General features: G+C 47.8%; 1 protein-coding gene across 3 annotated transcripts in view; it reads left to right on the top strand.

Moving 5' to 3' along the window:
• PIAS4 (protein inhibitor of activated STAT 4) overlaps window positions 1–16,831 on the top strand; it is a 44,300-nt gene that overhangs the window by 15,110 nt on the left and 12,359 nt on the right. For all 3 annotated transcript variants that reach the window (XM_087703384.1, XM_087703385.1, XM_087703386.1), the window contains exons 3-6: window positions 10,114–10,198; window positions 12,526–12,567; window positions 13,807–13,897; window positions 15,427–15,555. In XM_087703384.1, coding sequence (XP_087559510.1) covers window positions 10,114–10,198; window positions 12,526–12,567; window positions 13,807–13,897; window positions 15,427–15,555 — 347 coding nt within the window. The remainder of the gene's footprint in view (window positions 1–10,113; window positions 10,199–12,525; window positions 12,568–13,806; window positions 13,898–15,426; window positions 15,556–16,831) is intronic.

A 16,831-nucleotide genomic window follows, 5' to 3' on the forward strand; every position in this document is an offset into this window, starting at 1 on the left:
GGGGGGGGAATCTCTTGTGGGATGGGCAGGTTGGTGGGGGTGGCTGGTTCTGGGGGTGGCTTGGAACAATGGTGGGCCAGGAAATAGAGTTATGGGCAGAAAGGATTCAAAGCTTTGGGTGCTGCTGTGGCCCACCAGCAGCCAGCAGAGCTGGCAGCGGATTCGGACAGTGAGGAGGTTGGGGAGGAACCTGGGCCAGTCCTGGAGTCTGGGGAAGGCTCTGATGAGGGCTCTGTGTCGGAGGCAGAGAGGGGGCCAGGGCCGTATGACAGTTATCAGCTGCCTTCGGAGTCAGACATCAGTGAGGCAGAAGAACAGCTGGAGCCTGTTCCCAGTGTGCGCATGCACAGAGTTGCCAGACGAAGGGAACAGCTAAGGAAGAAGGGTCGACTTGGGAGTAAGGTCACAGGTGGATGGTGAATGGCCCCTCCCAGAGGAAATAAAAGAGAAGCGAAAGGGGAGTGGAGTTTGCAGGAGACAATTAGTTCGCTTAATTGATTCCTGACTATGAGGCTCCTTGCCAAGTTCTACAGATCTCCGCCTGGCAGCTCTCCAAGCCAGATAAGGTCTGTGACCGTAAATCCTCCCTTGAAAGACTTGGCTGGATGTGAATGAGCAGAATTCACAGTCCGTTAATAAAAGGGACAAGGAATTTGTTTCATACTCTTGGGAATCGTAAGTCAGAACAGGTGCTGCTTAAAATTGGCCAGTTCCTCAGCAGACGCAGTCCATTTTGGGAGAGTTCAAAGAAAGCTACCATTGTTGTTGGCTTTTTTACTAACTTGGGATCCTGGGGGTTCTTGTAGTCCTGTTTTATCTCTAGGGCTATTTATAATTGTGCAGGTCTGTGACAACTTGGCATTTCGCCACAAGACAACTCGCCATGGCTAATTCGCCATGGGACAACTCACCGCAGGACAAGAGTTACACTAATATGTCCCAAAAGGTCCTTTTTTCAAGAGGCAACTGGACTTTCTGGTTTTTCTTTGAAGACGTTTCACTTCTCATCCAAGAGGTTTCCTCAGCTCTGACTGAATGGAAGGATTTGTACTCCTTGCAGACAGCTGGTCATTTGCATCCTTTTAGAGAGTCATCGAGGCCACTTGGAGGTTATCGGTGTCCTCAGGTAATGCAAATGGACGTGGAGCCGCCTTGGAATTGTTGAAAGAAGCGGGTTGTAGACTGGAGATAGATCATGTCGGGTGTCCCTCCCACTCTATTGAGAGAGGGGGTATTCAGTTTTGACACAGGTGGCCTCTTTGACCCCTCTTTCAAACCAGTAGTTCTCTTTGTCCAAAATGTGGACTCTGCTGTGTTCAAAAGAGCGGGTTTTGTCTTCCAAATGCCGATGGACCTCTGAACCTTGTCCTGATGGGTTTATCCTTCTGTGTTGCGTCATGCATTGGTGAAACGGCTGTTTTGTTTCCCCAGTGTAGTTCTACACGGGGCTCACGGCTCACTGCATTGTACTGCATATACTACATTGCTCAGTATGTGTCCGGGTGTTTCATCCTTGGGGTGAACGAGCCTCTGCCTTGCTGTATTCTTGGGTTTGAAGTGTGCACGTAATGTTGTGTTGGCCGAAACCGAAACGTCGTCAAAGAAAAAAACCAGAAAGTCTAGTTGCTTCTTGGAAGGAAAAGCCCCTTTTGGGACAACCTGGGAATGACTGAGAATCTTCACAGACTAATATCTACCTTCTTTCCCTGAAAATAAGACCTCCCGGAGAATAAGCCCTCCCCTGAAAATCGGGCTTCTGAGGGCATGCGCCAAAATAAGCCCTCCCTGAAAACATTGCAACACAGCAGCAGCTGTGAGGTGACCACATTCCCCGCCTTCTGCACCTCAAAAATAATAAGCCCCCCCCCCGAAAATAAGGCCAAGCACTTATTCTTTTTTGGGGGGGTCAAAAGAAAACAAGTCCCTGTCTTATTTTCGGGGAAAACGCGGCAATCGAATCGTTCAAGAAAGGAAGCCAAAGGAGGCACCGAATAAAACACGGAGTGAGAAAAATCGAAACCATTTTTTAAATCATTAAAATCAAATTGTTGATTTGCCCCCCCGCGGTGAGTTGTGCAAGCAAGTTGTGCCGTGACGAGTTGTGGCGTGACAAACTGCCCCATCCTGATAATGGTGTCGCTGGCCTTCCGGGTTCCCTTTGAGTAAACAAGCTTGGGACGAAGCGACTGGTGACATTTGGAACAGGGGACGCTTGAATTTGTCTTGGCTTCTCCTTACGTTCCCCAGGGGCGTCCCGGAAGGCGATCTGTTGTTTGCGCACCATGCGGGGGGGGGGGGAACCTCCTTCGGCAAAAACCGGCTGAGGCAATCTCTCTGTTTTGATTGCAAGATCTCTTCTAAGAAGCCTCCGGTGTCCTTTGAGAAAATTCCTCCCGGCTCTTGATTCTCCCGGTGTTTCGACTACGTTGCTTCTGCGGGTTGTTCTAAACCAAGGGTGGAGATGCAGGCGTTTTATGAGCTGACGCTGCGGTGTTATGTACGAGAACGGAGAGAGAGAGCGTTCGTTGTCTCGTTTGGGGTGTGTGTTTTCACAGGTTGCTGCTATGGATAAATGTCCCCCTCTTCTTTACAGTGGTTATTAATAGGACAGTGGGTTGTTTTTTGAGAGCCAAGGTGGCGCAGTGGTTAAATGCAGCACTGAAGGCTACTGCTAGATCAGCAGGTCAGCGGTTCAAATCTCACCGGCTCAGGGTTGACTCAGCCTTCCATCCTTCCGAGGTGGGTAAAATGAGGACCCAGATTGTTGGGGGCAATATGCTGACTCTCTGTAAACCGCTTAGAGAGGCCTGAAAGGCCTATGAAGCGGTATATAAGTCTACTGCTATTGCTATTGCTATTTGAGTCGTGAGAAAGGACAGTGAAAGAGGCATTGTCATGCCGGCCTCCCTCAGCAACCAAGGAAGAAACCACTTCACTCCATTTCGCAGAATTAAGAGTACTTTTGCTGGTTATGAAAAGGTAGCAGCTAAGCAAAGCAAGATCTGAGGCAAAAGCGCGCGGAATCATAGATATCAATATGTGACCCAACTCACTCCCCCTGGTAACCCCAATCCACAGTCCAATCTGCAAATCCCTTAGGTGTCATGTGGGTTCCATCTTCAAAAAGCATCACAGTTGGCCTTGGCGGCTCCCATCACTATCTCCAGCATGTGCAGTAGATGGTGAGAACAAAACTCCCTTTACACAATCCCTCCTGTAATTAAAACTTCCCTTCCCAAATACCAGGCCTCCCCGTCCCCGTTTCAATGGCAGCCGAAAGCAAGTAGCGAAACAGAGGCTGACATCCGGCCCTCCTTCGGGAAGAGAAGTCATCCCTGCAAGAAAATAAAAGAATAGAAAAGACAACATTAAGATATGTACATTTCAAATAGGATCAAGGCTTATCAGGGTACTTCCCGTAGAACTTCTGTAAGAGCCTAGGAGCTCTAACATGGGATTTATCAACCCGTTCAGCCTAGGGGGGGATGCTTCCAGGATACTCGATTTGGAATATTTTGTTGCACGTTAGTCAAACCTCACCTAGGATGCCAGATCGGTACCAAAGCTTCAGAACATGGTGGGGAAGATCAGGAGATCAATTAAAAGAGAAAGCAGCAGTGGGACAGGAGAGGGTGGCCTTCTCAAATCTAGAAGGACCAGAATTTCAGAATCAGAATAGAGCTGGGAGGGACCCGAGGGGTGATCTAGTCCAGCCCCCTGCTCAAACAGGAGACCTTATACCCGTGACGGCGAACCTATGACACCCATGCCACAGGTGGCACATGGAGCCATCCCTGTGGGCGCACGAGCCATTGCCCTGGCTCAGCTTCACCCCACGTGCATGTGTGCTTCCCGCTGGCCAGCTGAATGAAATGCACTTCATTTTTGGTCCCAGGAGGCTTCAGGGAGGCCTGCTAGGTCCAAAAAGGGGGGGGGGGTGACGGGTTGCATGCGCACACATGAGGGAGCAGGGGGAGCATTGGGGTAGTGTGCGGGGGGGGGCAGGACGCGTCAAGGGGGTGTTGTGTGTGCATTGCGTTAAGGGTAAGGGCACAGGTACACGGGCTTTCAGCACGAGAGGACCAAAAGTTTAGCCATCGCTGTCCAGTCAGACAAATGGCTGTCCAGCCTTTCCTTAAAAACCACTAGTGATGGGCCCCCCACAATCTCTGGAATCAAGTTGTTCCACTGACGAATGGAATAACAAGGTTGGGCTGCCACAAAGAGGAGGGGGTCAATTTCTTCCGCATAGCACCTGAAGGCAGAACGAGAAACAACGGGGGGAAACGAATCAAGGAGAGAAGCGATCTAGAATTAAAGAGAAGCTTCCTAACAGTGAGGACAATTCACCAGTGGAACAGCTTGCCACTAGAAGTTGTGGATGCACCATCACTGGAGTTTTTTAAGAAGTTCGGAAACTTTGCTGTGTCGGCAAATATGGCTCCCTGCCACAAATTCGCCATCGCAGGTATAGGGTCTCTTGCTTGAGCAGGAGGCTGGAGTAGAAGACCTCCAAGGTCCCTTCCTGCTCTATTCCGATTAAAGACCATAGTGAGTCAGCCATCTTTTCAGGCCCTTCTCGAAGACCAGCCAATCTAGGTTCTCTAGGGATGAAGTCTCCAAGCGTGGGCGCCAGGGGTGGGATTCACTTACCTTCCTTACCGGTGTGCAAATGTGAGCGCTCGGATACTCCTCGTCTGCGCATGTCCACCACCTGCGCATGCGCAGTGCTCGCACATGACATGTGGGTGGGTGGAGCTTCCCGCAGCCGCCGTTAATGGTTCGCCCGGACCGGAGTGAACCGGCTGAATCCGAGGTGACGCAGTGGGTAGAGTGCAGTACTGCAGGCCACTTCAGCTGACTGCTAGTTCAGCAGTTCAGCGGTTCAAATCTCACCGGCTCAGGGTTGACTCAGCCTTCCATCCTTCCGAGGTGGGTAAAATGAGGACCCAGACTGTGGGGGCGATATGCTGACTCTGTAAACCGCTTAGAGAGGGCTGAAAGCCGTATGAAGTGGTATATAAGTCTAACTGCTATTGCTATTGCTATCCCTCCACTGGTGGGTACTCTCAAGATATCTTCTGCGAATCTGTCCGGTCGCTTTCATAGTCCACTCCCCGCCCCGCATTCAGGGTGGCATTGAATGCACAGCTTATTTCTGGGTTGCACAAAAATAATCAACCCACAATTTCCCATTGTACCCTTGTGTTACCACAACTGGAGAAAACCTCTCATCTCTGCCCCTCAGTTACAGAAACTTTTCAAAACTTTTGACTTCGCCTAGCTTGAAATGCACCATCGGGTCGTTCAATGGGACGTCCTCGACTTACGGCCACAATTGACCCCGAAGGTTCCGTGGCCAAGCGAGACATTTGTTAACTTCTGCCCCATTTTATGGCCTTCCCTGCCACCCCGGGTTTAAGTGACTCCCTGCAGTTGTTACTCACCCGGTTGTTAAGTGACTCCAGCTTCCCTGTTGACGTTGCTCATCAGACAGCTGCAAAAGGCGATCGCCCGACCCTGGGACACTGCAACCGTCGTAAATATGAGTCAAGGGTCTGAACTTTGATCACGTGACCGTGGGGATCCTGCGATGGTGGTAAGTGTGAAAAACGGTCCTTTTTCCCCCAGTGCCGTCGTAACTCCGAACCGTCACTGAACGAACTGTTGTAAGTCGACGGCTACCTGTACTTAAATTTTATTCATTTATTCCTTTTTTAAACTCCTTCCTTTTCTCTTGTAAATGACTCCCCTATAAGCTCTTTTTCCTTTTTCCTTTTTAGCATCCAGGCCGATGCTGGCTTCGTAAACTGGCTTGCAGCTCCCAAGATTCTCTGGCTTGGTTTGCATGTCGCGTTAAGCCAATCTGTGGTTTGTTTTGGTTTCCTGCCCTGTGCAAACTCAGCCGTGACAGTTTCCGAGGGCTGTTGGCCTCGTACGCTTTGCCGCCCCTTGTTCGCCCACAGGGTTTCGCCCCCAGCCGTTAACCTCTTACCATTTGTCCTCTGACCCTAGCGGCTAATGGGGCCCAGCTTCTTCGGTCCCAGGGTACCCGAGGCGACTGGGCGGAGAAACAAACTGTCAGGCCTGCCTCCTTCAATATCCAAGAAAGGAAAACCTCAACTCCATTTGAATAGAGTACTTTTACTAGATACGAAGTGAAAACAGCGAAAGGAAGGCAAGATCTGAGCCAGAAAGGCGCGAACAAGCACCCTCCCTACAATTCCCCAGCCCATTGTCCAATCTGCAGCTCCCTAAGGTGTTGTGTGTGGGGTGCATCTTCCAACAGCCTCATCAGGTTGGTATGCCAAATGGTCGGCCTTGACCAAACATCAGCCACCAGCATGCGCAGAAGACGGTGAGAACAAGACTCCTCCAGTGCAATATAATTCCCTTCCCAATACTACGCACACACACACACACACACACACACACACACACACCTGTTCCTTTGGCAGCCGATAGCAAGCAAGCAAAACAGAGGCTGCCACAAACCCCTGGAGAGGAAACTCAACATGGAACGCTTCCTCCCTCCCTCTTTCTTTCTCCCTTCCCTTCCTCCGATTGATTGGCGGTCTACTCTCTTGTGCGCCCAAAAGCCCGAGGTGAGCAGTATTCCGCCGAATGGGTCGCGACGGAGGGTCTGGGACTGAAGAGGCTGGGGCCCGTTAGCCAGGGCGAACAGCTAGGGTCGTATCGGCGGAGGACAAATGGTAAGAGGTGAATAGCTGGGGGCAAACAAGGGGCGGCGAAGGATACGAGCCGAACAGTCCTAATTTTGACAGCTTCATCGTTGGGCAGCAGCCGAAAGTTGGTCTCCAGTTGTTTATCAGTTTGTAATATATAAAATACAAAAATACACAATTACAGGGAGTCCTTGATTTACATCAGTTCGTTCAGCGACCCTTTCGAAGTAACAACGGCGCCAAAGAAAACATGACTTTACGATCAATCTTGATACTTGGGACCGTTGCAGCATCCCCGTGGTCCCGCTTGGCGACTGACTCACCTTTATGACAGTCGTGGTGTCCCAGAGTCACACGATCCCCCTTCTGACAAGCAGAGTCAATGGGAAAGCCAGATTCACTTAACAACCGTTAAGAGCCGAGGTGGCGCAGTGGTTAAATGCAGCACTGCAGTTCAGCAGTTTGGCTGTTCAAATCCCACCAGGCTCAAGGTTGACTCAGCCTTCCATCCTTCCGAGGTGGGTAAAATGAGGACCCGGATTGTTGTTGGGGGCAATATGCTGACTCTGTAAACCGCTTAGAGAGGGCTGAAAGCCCTATGAAGCGGTATATAAGCCTAACTATTGCTATTGCTATTACTAATTTAACAACGGCGGTGATTCACTTAGCAAAGGTGGCAAGAAAAGTCATAAAACGGGGCAAGGCTCACTTAACAAATTTCTCAGTGAAATTTGAATTCTCCGAATTTTGGGAAGAATGTTTCCTATCATAGAATCATAGAGCTGGAAGGGACCATGGAGGTCTTCTAGTCCAACCCCCTGGCCAAGGCAGGAGTCCTTATACCATCCCAGGTATTTCATGCCAGACGAAAGGATATTTTTCAATGAACTCCCCCATGCACTGGTGATGTTCCCATGACTGGTAATGAGATGTCTGCAAACTCGGCGCCAAGATCCCCAGCAAGGTGTCCGAATTGTACCAAAGTCGATATGTGTTGCTCAGTCACAATGTGTGGATAGCAACATCATCTAAACTCTTTAAATAAATAGATCAATCCTTACAGGCAGTCCTCGACTTGCAACAGTCTGCTTAGTGACCGTTCAAAGTTACAATGGCACTGAAAAAAGTGACCATTTTTCACACTTAAAACCTTTGCATCATCCTCGTGATCAAAATTCACGGCAAGTGACTCATTTATGATGGTTGCAGTGTGGTCTCCTTTTGCGACCACCTGACACGCAAAGTCAATGGGGGAGCCACTCAACAACCGTGCCTAGGATAGGACAGGACAGGACAGGAGAATGGGAATGAATGGAATGGAGAATAGAATAGAATAGAATTAGAATAGAAAATTAGAGTAGAATAAAATTAGAATAGAATAGAAAATTAGAATAGAATAGAAAATTAGAATAGAATAGAAAATTAGAATAGAATAGAAAATTAGAATAGAATAGAAAATTAGAGTAGAATAGAAAATTAGAGTAGAATAGAAAATAAGAATAGAATAGAATAGAAAAAGAATAAGAGTTGAGTAGAATAGAATTAGAATAGAATAGAAAATTAGAATAGAGTTGAGTAGAATAGAATTAGAATAGAAAAGAAAATTAGAATAGAGTTGAGTAGAAAAGAATTAGAATAGAAAATTAGAGTAGAATAGAATTAGAATAGAAAATTAGAATAGAATAGAAAATTAGAATAGAATAGAAAATTAGAATAGAAAAGAAAATTGGAATAGAGCTGAGTAGAATAGAATTAGAATAGAAAATTAGAGTAGAATAGAATTAGAATAGAATAGAAAATTAGAATAGAATAGAAAATTAGAAAAGAAAATTGGAATAGAGCTGAGTAGAATAGAATTAGAATAGAAAATTAGAGTAGAATAGAATTAGAATAGAATAGAAAATTAGAATAGAATAGAAAATTAGAATAGAATAGAAAAGAAAATTAGAATAGAGTTGAGTAGAATAGAATTAGGATAGAATAGAAAATTAGAGTAGAATAGAATTAGAATAGAATAGGATAGAACAGAACAGAATAATTGGAAGGGACCTTGGAGGTCTTCTAGTCCAACTCTGTTCAGGCAGGAAAGCCTAGATCACATCACACAAATTATTGTCCAATCTCTTCTTAAAAACCTCCAGTGATGAAGCACACAAATTAACGATCACAGTGATTCACTTAACAACGGCGGCAAGAAAGGTCATAAAAAGGGGCAAAACATGCACTTAGCCAACATCTCACTCTGTGACATCAATTTCGGGTATATTCATACCTCGAGGACTGCCCTTATTTAAAACAAATAAATCGAATCCTGCTCCGGGAAAAACTGGGAAATATTCCCACTCCCCCCCTCCTCCCCGGGCACTCTTAGCAAGCTCAGAGGATAATCTCTCCTCCTCCGAGAACTGCTGAGACGAACACCTCCAGCTACAAGAAGCCTTGGCACAAAACCCCTGCTGTGAATTAACACCTCATAATTAACGTAATTAAATTTAGCAAATGGCAGGACAGCTTATAAGTGGAGAAAGCAGGCAGGATGATTGCGATCTTGTGATCTTCGCTGGCAAAAAAAAAAAAAAAAACTTTTTTCTGTGCCATCCAAAATCCCCTGGATTTAAAATCTTTTTTTTTTATTATTTTTTGGCCTTGAGAAGGATGTGCAGTTGTGTTAAAACTTGTCTCCTCTCAAGGTCATAAGTCTCTCTAGGAAGCAAGTTTGGTCTCAGTGGCAGTTTGATGACAATTTTGAGGTGTCCTTGGTGCTCTCTCGCACCAAGGACCCCACAATCCTCCTCCTCTTCCTCCTCCTCCTCTCCACAAACCCCCTCCTCCTCCTCGTTACCCAGTTTGGTCATGAAACGTCTTCAAAAAACGCACCAACTCACAGAGCGCCAAGGACGCTACATTCATTGTTCTCCTCCTCCTCTCCACAAACCCCATCCCTTTCTAGCACTGATTAAGTTACTTAGTTGGGCCATGAAACGCCTGCAAGAAAACAACCAAGCTCAGAGAGCACGGTCCTCCTCCTCCTCCTCCTCCTCCTCCTCCTCCTCCTCCTCCTCCTCCTCCTCCTCCTCCTCCTTCTTCACAAACCCCCTCCTCCCTGCTAGCATTGAATTTGTGTTACCCAATTTGGTCATAAGGCGTCTGCAAGAAAACCGCCAAGCTCAGAGAACGCCGAGGGTCAACCACGAACTACAACTACTCTTTTCAATTGACGATCATTTCCTTGGTTTGGGAAGTCCCTCCGAAGGGCAGGTGTTCCTGCAGGGACCCATCGTGGGTTTCCCTTCCTCAAAATGCCAGTCGGGATTTTCAGCCAGACCCTCCTTGGTTTCGTGCCGTCAACGGAGGTGACTTTGGGACGAGATTCAATCAATCTCCCTCGGATTGCTCCCCTGACCATCTTTTTGCCTCCCCTGTCCAGTCCCGCAGAACAACGAGAAACTTCAAGAGAGTCCCTGCGTGTTTGCCCTGACGCCGCGGCAGGTCGAGCTGATCAGGAATTCCAGGTAAATTTCCTTGCGGAGTGCCATGCAAAAATCGAAGGCTTCTCGGAGCGATGGAACGGTAAAATAAAATTTAAATTAAAAAAAAAAACCTCAGGGAGATCTTTGAGTGTCTTAAGTGGCAGAGTAGCTCAACCATCAGCGCAAAATCCCATCTTGTTTTAAAAACATCGTCTTTGCCATAGATCAGTGGTCTCCAAACCTTGGCAACTTTAAGACTTGTGGACTTCAACTCCCAGAGTTCCTCAGCCAGCTTTGCTGGCTGAGGAACTCTGGGAGTTGAAGTCCACAGGTCTTAAAGTTGCCAAGGTTGGAGACCATTGCCATAGATGATCTCCATCAACCTGAGTATTGCTCCAGGAAAATGGGAGCATGAATGGTTTCTCTCCAATTTGGCTTTTGTTCCTAGGGGACCCACTTCAAACGGTTGCATCGGTATCCCTTGGCAATCATATAGGTAGTCCTCGACTTACGACCAGTCGCACAGCGACCATTTGAAGTCACAATGGACCCTCCCAAACGACCAGTATTTTGAAGTTTTGAAAGGGGGGTGGGAAGAGAGAGAGAGAGAGAGAGATGGAAGGAGGAAGAAAAAGAAAGAAAGAAAAGAAAGGCAAAAAGGAAAGAAAAAAGGATAGAAAAAGTGTGAGAAAGAAAGAAGAAAGAAAGGGAAAAAGAGAGAAAGAAAAGAAAGACAGAAAGAAAAAGGAAAAAAGGAAAGAAGGAAAAATGTGAGAAAAGAAAGAGAAAGGAAGAAAAAGAAAGGAAAGAAAGAAAAGGGAAAAAAGGAAAGATAGAGAAAAGAAAGAAAAAGTGTGAGAAAGAAAGAAGAAAGAAAGGGAATAAGGGAGAGAAAGAAAAGTGACAGAAAGAAAAAGTGTGAGAAAGAAAGTAAGAGAAAAAAGAAAGGAAGGAAGGAAGAGTGAGAAAGGAAAAGAAGTGAGAAAGAGAGAGAGAGAAAGAAAAAGAAAGGAAAGAAAGAAAGGGAAAAAGGAAAGAAAGAAAAAGAAAAAGTATGAGAAAGAAAGAAAGAAGAAAGAAAGGGAAAAAGGGAGAGAAAGAAAAGTGAAAGACAAAGGAAAAAAGGAAAGAAAGAAAAAGTGTGAGAAAGAAAGAAAGAAAAAAGAAAGAAAAAAGGAAAGGAGTGAGAAAAAGGAAGGAAAAGAAAAGAGAAAGAGAAAGGAAGAAAAAGAAAGGGAAAAAAGGGAAAAAAGGAAAGAAAGAAAAAGAAAAAGAAAAAGTATGAGAAAGAAAAGAAAGGGAAAAAGAGAGAAAGAAAAGTGAAAGACAAAGAAAAAGGAAGAAAGGAAAGAGAAAGTGAGAAAGAAAGAAAGTGAGAGAAAAAAGAAAGAAAAAGGAAAAGAGTGAGAAAGAGAGGAAGGAAAAGAAAAGTGAGAAAGAGAACAAGGAAAAGAAAAGAAAGAAAGAAAAGAGGAAGTGTGAAAAAGAAGGAAGGAAGAGAGAGGAAGTGAGTGTGTGTGAGAGAGAGAGAAAAGGAAGGAAAGTCATATGATCTTTGTGGCTCCTCCATGGCCCACGATTCAAGATGGTTAATCCATTTAATGACAGCCAGAGAAGAGGGACATAAAATCAGGCGCAATCATGTGCTAGCTCGCTTAGCAGCCGGTACAATTTACAGGCTCAATTAAGTTGGTCGTTAAGTTGAGGACCACCCATCCATGAAAGATAACGTCTCCCCTGAACGTGTGGCTTGTCAGTGGCGGGAAACTCTCCTCTCTCTCATCCTTCCGCTGTTTGTCAGCGGGCAGTGGCTGATGGACCTTGGAGTCCTACTCACCACAGCGGAAAGAGTTCAGCGCACCTGCCCTCTCTCTCCTGATCGAAGGGTCTAGAATCTCCTTCGGGCTTTCCCTGTGGCTCAGTTCTTTGTCCAAACCTGTTAAATTGCACGCCCTCCAAATTACAGGGTTTGAGGCGATGGGTCACTTCTCTTTGTGTGTTGTGTGTGTGTGTGTTGGGGGGGGGAGGCTCTAATCTGGGTTTTTAGGGCACGACTGAAGAGTTGCCAGCTCAGGAAAAACCCAAGTCAGAGACCTGCTTCTTCGGTTACTTGGGGTTTCTTTCTTTCTTTCTTTCTTTCTTTCTTTCTTTCTTTCTTTCTTTCTTTCTTTCTTTCTTTCTTTCTTTCTTTCTTTCTTTCTTTCTTTCTTTCTTTCTTTCTTTCTTCCTTCCTTCCTTCCTTCCTTCCTTCCTTCCTTCCTTCCTTCCTTCCTTCCTTCCTCTCTCTCTCTCTCTCTCTCCCCCTCGGGTCTGCCTAAACCGCTTGTGGTTTTTCTGGTCTTGATCTGTGTGCTCTTGTCATTCGACAGGGAGTTGCAGCCCGGCGTGAGATCAGTCCAGGTTGTCCTCAGGTAAGCTTAAGGAGGTGCTAATTAAATTAACCCTCTTCCTTAGAAACAGGGATGGGCTGGAGGGGAAGGGGTTTAAGCAAGGCAGGGTTTGCGAGACGAGATTCCCTGCAAACAGGCTCCAAAGCGTGGCACGAGGGACGTGTCTGTCGTCCAACTCGTTCTGTCTTTGGAACGGAATAGATTTGGAAGTCCCAAAGGTGCTTCCCCCCCACCCACCCCCAAGAGGCGACTGGGCTTTCTTGCTTTTCTTTTGAAGACGTCTCGCTTCTCATTCCGAGAAGCTTTTCTCAAGCTCTGACTGGATGGTGGGGAAATGGAAGGATTTTATACTTCTTGCAGACAGCTGGTCATACGTGGTACATGCAGTCCAATTGCAGTGAGCCATGGGCAGATCTGTACGTTGGGGAAACAAAACAGCCACTTCACAGACGCATGGCACGACATAGGAGAACAAACCCATCAGGACTAGATTCAGAGGTCCATCTACATTTCAAAGACACAGGCCGCTCTTTGGAAGAAAGCAAAGTCCACATTTTGGACAGAGAGGAAGGCTGGTTTGAAAGAGGGGTCAAAGGGGCCATCTATGTCAGAATTGAACAGCCCCCTCTCAACAGAGGGGGAGGGATACGACATCATTTAACTCCAGTCCATAACGTTCCTTTCAGCAGTTCCAAAAAGACTCCACACTCATTTCCATCCTTCAGGTGACCCTGAGGACACAGACAAACCTCCAAGTGGCGTCAAGGACTCTCTCAATTGATGCAAATGACCAGCTGCCTGCAAGGAGCATAAATCCTTCCGTTCCCCACCATCCAGTCAGAGCCGAAGAAGCTTCTTGGATGAGAAGCGAAACCTCTTCAAAAAGAGAAACAGAAAGTCCAGTTGCCTCTTGGAAAAAAAAAAAAACCATCTTTGGGACAGCCATGACCTGGAGGACTGAGAATCTCCATAGACAAATGGAATTGGGAGCATTCCTGACACCTTTCTGGCCCCCAGGGGGCAGTCTTGACCTGAAATTAAATCATAGAATCCAGGGGCTGGAAGGGATCTTTAGAGGTCTTCAAGTCCAGCTCCCTTCCCCAGGCAGAAGTCCCTAGACATGCCCAGTTCCTGCAACCGTTCGTCATACGTTTTAGCCTCCAGTCCCCTAATCCTCTTTGTGGCTCTCCTCTGCACTCTGTACATAATGCTTATGGTCTCCCTCCCATCTCGCTCTCTGACCTGTGCTTCCTTTCTCAGAATCTGCTACACAGATACCAGCTGCGCTCAGGAAGATCAATATCCCCCGAATATCGCCGTCAAAGTCAACCACAGTTATTGTTCGGTTCCGGTAAGTCATTTTGGGACTTTCTCCGGAAGAATCGTTGGGCCGCATCTGTTTGAACTGGGCTTAGCTTCTCCGGGTTAGCCAGGCCCATTTCCACTTGCACAGCCTTCTCCGTGTATGGGCCAGGGTGGGTGTGGCTGGGGCAGGGGGCATGGCCGTAGTGGGCATGACACGGGACTCGTGTCGGGGTTACCAGTGGTGGCCAAGTGCTAAGGCAGGACTTCCCTGAGGTCCTCCCTCACTCTCATCATCTTTCTTTCCTACTTACCTACCTACCTACCTACCTACCTTTTTTTTCTTTTTCCTTCCCTCTTCATTCTACTCTCTTCCTCCTCCCCCCCTTTTCTTCTTTTTCCTTGCTTGATCTCTTCCCATCTTCCCTTCCTCTTTCCTGTCCCCTCTTGCATGCTCAAATGCAAAAGGGGAAACGTTTCTCCTTTTGTTTTGCCTTTAGTTTGTTTTGATAGCCCTCTGCCAGTGAAAACGGAGGTCAGGGCGCCTCACTCTGCCTCCCCACACTCTGTTTTCTGGCTGGACAGCCCCCTGCAGCCCTCTGCCAGCGAAAATGGAGCTCAGGGGGGAGCATGTGGCATGCCCGCACTCTGTTTTCTGCCTGGAAGGCCCCCTGCAGCTCTCTGCCAGCGAAAATGGAGCTCAGGGGGGCTTATGTGGCATGCCCACACCCTGTTTTCTGCCTGGACGGCCTCCTGCAGCCCTCTGCCAGTGAATACAGAGCTCCCGGGGGGAGGACGTGTGTGGCATGCCCACGCTCTGTTTTCTGCCTGGACAGCCTCTTGCAACCCTCTGCCATTAGAAACAGAGCTCCACTTTTGCTGGCAGAGGGCTGCAGGAGGCTGTCGCAGCTGAAAATGGAGTGTGGTGTATGTGTGTGTGTGCAGCCCCCCTCCTTTTTTGTGTGTGGGGGAAGCTCCATTTTTGCTAGCAGAGGCACTTTGCTGTTTCCAGGCCGGCCCCGCAGGCCAGATCTTAAGCACTGAATTTGACACTCCTGCTATCAGCGTTCCAAATATCATGCAGAATTAAATCAGAGTCCAAGGCAGAGCTATCCTTAAAGTTCCAATTTAATAAGACAGACATGTTGGCATCGTACCGTGGAATTCCAATTCTGGAAGTTACATCGGATTCCCACCCAGTTGAAAGTTCACGATCTTGTCCCCACACCCACAAATCCATCACATGGTCCAATCTTCAATCTTCTTCTTCCACACTGGCATCTCCACCCAGCTGCTTCCGGTCAGGTGCAGAGGTGCGGAGGCAAAAGATGACCTTGGGCTTCTAGAAAAGAATGAGAACAACACATTCCACGATTCTACTCATTTCCATCCCCCCCTCCCAACTACTACACTAATGAAATAGCATAATGAAATAAGAGGGAGTGTGGCAGGCCAAAGATCCTAAAAGGGATATAACTGCAGGCCTGGGACCTGCCTTATGGCGTCTGATGTCTGTCTTCACATCATCGAGATGTGTCTTCCTCATTCCCTACCCAACCCCTTTCTCTCTTTTTCCAGGGCTACTACCCTTCCAACAAGCCCGGAGTGGAGCCGAAGAGGCCTTGTCGTCCCATCAACCTTACTCATCTCATGTACCTGTCTTCCGCCACCAACCGAATCACCATCATCTGGGGAAATTACGGGAAGGTGAGTCTTGTGTCGGCTGGCGGGGGCGGGTGGGAAGAGAGTAGCTGCTGCCTTCCCTCTGATTTTACCCTGCTTTCCTGCACCAGCAGGCCTCGGCTGGCATTTTCAGGGGTGGGAGCTGCTGGCCCAGGGGTGAGGTGGGGTGGATTCGTTTTTCCAGGTGTGTTTGCATCTGGCCTGGGAGAGGCGAACCTTCCGGGTTTTCTGTAATCCACGATGATCCGCTGCTGGGCGTTCCAGCCATGGCAAGGGACTTCTAAGTGGCATTTCGAGTGGTAGAAACAACGCTAGCCCTGATGGTGTTGCCCAGTTGGGTTGTGAAACGTCTGCAAGAGAGCCACTGGTTTCAGAGAGCGCTAAGGATCCCCACACTCCTCGTCAAAAAATGTAGCAAACTCACAAACTCCTCCTCCTCTTCTCCTCTTCCTCTCCAGAAAGCCCACTCCCTTCTAGCACTGATAATGCTACTAGTTGGGTTATGAAATGTCTACAAGAGAACCACTGGCTTCAGTGACCAGCAAGGATCCCACAGTTCTCCTTCTCCTCCTGCCCCTCCTTCTCCTCTTCCTTCTCCTCTTCCTCCTCCCTCTCCTCCCTCTCATCTTCCCTCTCCTCCTCCTCTTCCTTCTCCTCCTCTTCCTCCTTCCTCTCCTCCTTTCTCTCCTCCTCCTCCCTCTCCTCCTTCCTCTCCTCCTCCCTCTCCTCTTCCTTCTCCTCCTCCTCCTCCTCCTCTTCTCCTCCTCTTCCTCCTTCCTCTCCTTCCTCTCCTCCTCCTCCCTCTCCTCTTTCCTCTCCTTCTCCTTCAGGTTTGGTCGCCACACTATTAAAAAGATGTTGAGACTTAATGGTTGCAGTAACTGGGCACAGCTAGTCTAGTGAAGAGAAGGACCAGGGGAGACAGGATAGCAGCCTTCCAATATTTGAGGGGCTGCCCCAGAGAGGAGGGGGGTCCAGCTATTTTCCAAAGCACCCGAAAGCCGGACAAAGAACAATGGATGGAGACTGAATAAGGAGAGAGATTCAACCTAGAAATAAGTAGGAATTTTCTGACAGTAAGAACAACCAACCAATGGAACAGAAGTTGCCTTCAAAAGTTGTGGGAGCTTCATCCCTGCAGGCTTTCAGGAAGAGACTGGACTGCCATCTGTCAGGAATGTTGTAGGGTCTCCTGCTTGGGCCAGGGGGTTGGACTAGATGACCTAACAAGGTCCCTTCCAACTCTATTATTCTGTTACTCCTCCTTGTTCTCCACCACTCCTCCTGCTCCTCCTCCTTC

This window comes from Thamnophis sirtalis, unplaced genomic scaffold (assembly GCF_051295495.1).
Source record: "Thamnophis sirtalis isolate CommonGarterSnake01/CBP01778 unplaced genomic scaffold, rThaSir2_p1.2 scaffold_1, whole genome shotgun sequence".
Classification (NCBI taxonomy): Eukaryota; Metazoa; Chordata; class Lepidosauria; order Squamata; family Natricidae; genus Thamnophis; species Thamnophis sirtalis.